Source organism: Canis lupus, chromosome 31, assembly GCF_011100685.1.
Source record: "Canis lupus familiaris isolate Mischka breed German Shepherd chromosome 31, alternate assembly UU_Cfam_GSD_1.0, whole genome shotgun sequence".
Lineage (NCBI taxonomy): Eukaryota > Metazoa > Chordata > Mammalia > Carnivora > Canidae > Canis > Canis lupus.
In genome coordinates, this window is record NC_049252.1 from 39,874,475 (window position 1) to 39,879,002 (window position 4,528).

The 4,528-nt window shown below is 38.9% G+C and overlaps 1 protein-coding gene across 1 annotated transcript; it reads right to left on the reverse strand.

Moving 5' to 3' along the window:
- Positions 1 to 860: 860 nt before the first annotated feature.
- On the reverse strand, positions 861 to 3,911 carry LOC119877768 (olfactory receptor class A-like protein 1). The gene is made up of 2 exons (XM_038581160.1): positions 2,664 to 3,911; positions 861 to 928 (listed from the first exon to the last, which is right to left on the reverse strand). Exons 1-2 carry the CDS (start codon positions 3,556 to 3,558, stop codon positions 861 to 863), a joined length of 963 nt encoding a protein of 320 aa, XP_038437088.1. The 5' UTR covers positions 3,559 to 3,911.
- Positions 3,912 to 4,528: the final 617 nt, after the last annotated feature.

The window sequence follows — 4,528 nt, forward strand, 5'->3', positions numbered from 1 at the left end:
GGACGGTGACCTGGAGCCCAGGGACGCGACGTGACATGTGGACCAAACTCTCACCACGTCCCGCAAAACTCACTGAACGTTGTACGTAAATTTAAAACACACAGCTATCAAAATATCAGAAAGAAAACATAAAAGAAAATCTACATGACCTTGAGTTTGGTGGTGCGTTTTAACACACAACACGAAACACTGATCCAAAAAAAAAAAAAAAAAAAAAAAAAAATATATATATATATATATATATATATATATATATATACATAATGTGAACTTTATAAAGGTAAAACTTCTACTCTGTGAAAGACTTTGCCCAGAAAACTAAAAGACAACTCACAAACTGGGAAAATATTTGCAAAACACACATCTGATATTCAAACTACTTGATTTTTATCCAATCTCTACAAAAAACTCTCAGAAGTCCACAATGAGAACATAGCCGTATAACCACGGGTGAATATCTGTGCAGACACCTGGACAAAGAGATGTACCAATAAAAAATAAGCCTGCAAAAATATGGTCTACATCCTCTATCATTAGGAAGTTACCAACGTGAACAGCAGCGAGATAGTGCTACACACCATTTAGAGATGCTAAAGTCCAAAAAAAGGATCCCAGTTGCTGGAGGGTTGTATATGACAGGAACGCTCCTTCATGCTGGGGATGTGCATACAGTTGCTTTGGAAGACAGTTTCGCAGTTTTTTCCAAGGCTAAATAAATCTCACCTGAGGGCCCAACATTCATACTTCTAGTATTTAGACAATTGTTTTGAAAAAACTGTTTCCATGCAAAAACTAGCATGCGAGTATGCGCGGTAGCTCTATTCATCCTAGCTAAAACCTTAAAGAGATCAGGATGTCCTTCAATACATGAACCCATAAGCAAACTGCAGTGCATCCAAGTGAAGGGTGCCAGGAAGGCCGCACCAGCCTGCGAGAAGGGTGCACATGGGGCCGGCTGGGCCCGTGCACACAGTCCTGTATGAATCCATGCGTGTCCCCCGAGTGCTCTCACCGGTCAGGGCTGTGCTGGCCCCTGGAGCCACCCGGGCAGAATGGGGCCAGGAGCACTCTTCCCAGGTGGGGCAGTGGAAAGAACAGTACATAACCTCTGACACCCTCCACAACCCTTGACTGGGGTTGGGTTGGATTTGAAACAGTAAGTGACCAGGTAAACACTTCATTCTTCTATTAGAGCCTCTATTAGAGGACCAAAGGGCAGAAAATCAATGCTTCAGCTCAAGTCTGGACTCACATGTGACCCTGGGCAAGTCCTGTCCACCCTGGGGGCCCAGGCAGATGGAGGAGAGGAAGAGAGCCAGTTATGTTTTAACTTAACTCTGACCCTGACCCCAAACCCCTAACCCCAGACTTTGACCCTAAGCCCAAACCTGAATCTATACCTTATGTCCTAACTACATACCAGAACCATCTGACCTGCATTATCCTACTATGCCATAAGCTGAGCATGCAGCCCTTTGTAATAAGCTGTAATTGTGACAAGCTGCCTTACTTTCTCTGGTGTGGGAGATACCTAGTTCTTGGGTGTTGGCCTTTTTGCCCCCTTCTTTCTTTTTTTTTTTTTTTAAGATTTTATTTGTTTACTTGAAACAGGGAGCACAAGTGGACAGAGTGGGAGACAGAGGGAGAGGGAGAAGCAGGCTTTCCACTGAGCACACAGCCCCATGCAGGGCTCAGTCCCAGTACCCTGCGTTCATGACCTGAGCCGAAGGCAGATGCTTCACCAACTGAGTCACCCAGGTGTCCCTGCCCCGTTCTTCTTTCAATCTTCAATTCAAACCTCAAGTCGTCTATATGTTCAACAGTTCTCAGGACAATAATATTTCTGGTGTTTTGAGATCTTGTTTATTTCTTAGTGTTTCTTCTTCATCTTAAATGTAGGTAAAAATTATTGCAAATTTGAACACATTTCTGAATTTATGAGAATATTAATAATTCTATTTTAAAATTAAATATGACATATTTATGACACACAAAAAATGTACAGAGCACAATTTAATAAGCACACACATTTCATCACTTTGCTTAGGGCTAAGGTTACCTTACACAAAGAAGTAACCACTACCCTTTTGTAGGTTTATTGATTTCTATAATTGTATGATAATGTTTCCGATATTATAAAACATTCTACATTACATATCTGTTGCTATTTTATAAAGTTTAAAACTTATATACATGGTATCATAATCTAAACCTTACATTTAATCTTTAAAATGTTTTTTAAATATTTTAAACAATAATTCGTAAACATTTGAAAACAATAATTTAATTACAGTTCTTTGGATTGTTAACTCAGTTCAATGGGGACGATAAATGTAACTCATGTCATCGATAAGCATGTTAATCTATATTCATACAAATGACTCCTGTGGTGCAGAAGAATGCTAAAGAGTGTTCCTATGATCGATGAATTTTCTTTAAGAAGAGAAAAATCTTTTTGGGGGTTTCATGAAATTTATTCTGGAAATTCTATTTTCATTTTTTTTTTTTAATTTTTTATTTATTTATGATAGTCACACAGGGAGAGAGAGAGGCAGAGACACAGGCAGAGGGAGAAGCAGGCTCCATGCACCGGGAGCCCGACGTGGGATTCGATCCCGGGTCTCCAGGATCGCGCCCTGGGCCAAAGGCAGGCGCCAGACCGCTGCGCCACCCAGGGATCCCTCTATTTTCATTTTTAATTAGAAAGAAAGAACAGATAGTTGGGTAACATGATGAAAAAAAGTTATTAAATTTCTCCAGTTGCTGCTTGTTCTTACTTGTATAAACTAAATAAACAGTAAGAAAGGTGTTGGTCCAGTAAAAGAAAACAAAACAGCTCACCAGTATGAGAATAACGTGAGTAGCCTTGTTTTCAGGAGAGCGTGAAGACTGGATGGTACTGCGAACATTCTGAGCTGCTTTGTGATGTCTGTAAAGGATATTCACCATGTAGATGCTACTACATGTCATCAGAGAGAGAAAGGACAAATCTCGAATGAATACCGTACTTAGAAATATTGATGCTATCTGGCCATCATGTGCACTGCTTTTACAATAAGCAATCTGATACCCAAGTCTATCATCGGTGATATTCCTGTTGGCCACAGTTCGTAAAAGGACCACAGAATAGATGGCCATGTTGATCATCCAGAAGAAAAGTAAGGAGGGTTGAATGAATGCAGGGATTTTGTATTTGAGCCAGGCCCATTTATGACTACTTGGAGTAATAGTCACTGCCTGAAATGTACTCTGGAGGGCGGTTGTGCACAGAGAAATACTCCGGGTAACTCTCTGAATATAGAGCACTGTTTTACATCCAGTATCGCCCATCTCCACTCTAATTCCAAAAGATGTAATTATATTTGGAATCCCTCTGAATATGAGCGTCAGAGCATTAGCCAAAGTTAAGTGGGCAAGAATCATATCTACAGGCTTCTTCTTATGAGGAAAAATTAAACATGTGTACATATATAATGTAAATAACAAAGAATTCCCCATGAAACCAATACAAGTTTGAAAGATAAAGAAAATCCCCCAAATTATGTCACTGGAAATCATTGTCTTTCAGTCTCTCTTAGATCTTCAAACCAAGTCCAGTACATCCTATAGACAAATAATTTGATTATGAATATAAATATTAAAGGTAATTGAGACTGAGGGCTAAGCTATCAAGTTTCAGGGAGTCTTCCTGCAGAATTGGCAACTACGTAGCTATACGAGGGATCATCGAGGTTCTTAAAAAACAGAACTGTCAAGGAACAGAATTGAATGTTTATGAAGACAGAGAGTATCATATGTTCTGTGCCAATTAATAAAAGTAAAAGCTCATGCTTTCTCTAAAAAAAATTTAAAAATTTTTAAAAAGAAATGTGTTGTTCAATTTATTAAGTTTTTATTTAAATTCCAGTTAGTTAATATAGAGTGTAGTATTAGGTTCAGGTATACAACACAGTAACCCAACACTTCCATACATCATCCAGTGCACATCATGACAAGTGCACTCCTTAATATTCATTCTGTATTTCACCCATCCTCCTCACCCACCTCTCTTCTGGTAACCATCACTTTGTTCTCTATAGTTAAGAGTTTGTTTCTTGATTTACCTACCTCTCTCCCTTTTTTCCCTTTAGCTTGTTTGTTTTATTTCTTAAATTCCACATATGAGTGAAGTTGTATGGTATTTGTCTTTCTCTGACTTATCTCACTTAGCACATAGTACTCTCTAGCTCCATCCAGGGCATTGCAACTGGCAAGATTTCATTCTTTTTCTATAACTGAGAAATACATAAATATGAATATGAATGTGAATATATATGCCACTTCTTTATCCATTCATGAGTCAATGAACACTTGGGCTGTTATAAACAATGCTGCTGGAAGCATCAGGGTGCATGTGTCCCTTTGAATCAGTATTTTTGTATCCTTTGGGCAAATACCTAGTAGTACAATTGCTTGATCATAGGGCAGTTTCATTTTTAACTTTTTGAGGGAACACAACTGGCTCCACAGGTTTGTATTCTCACCAAAA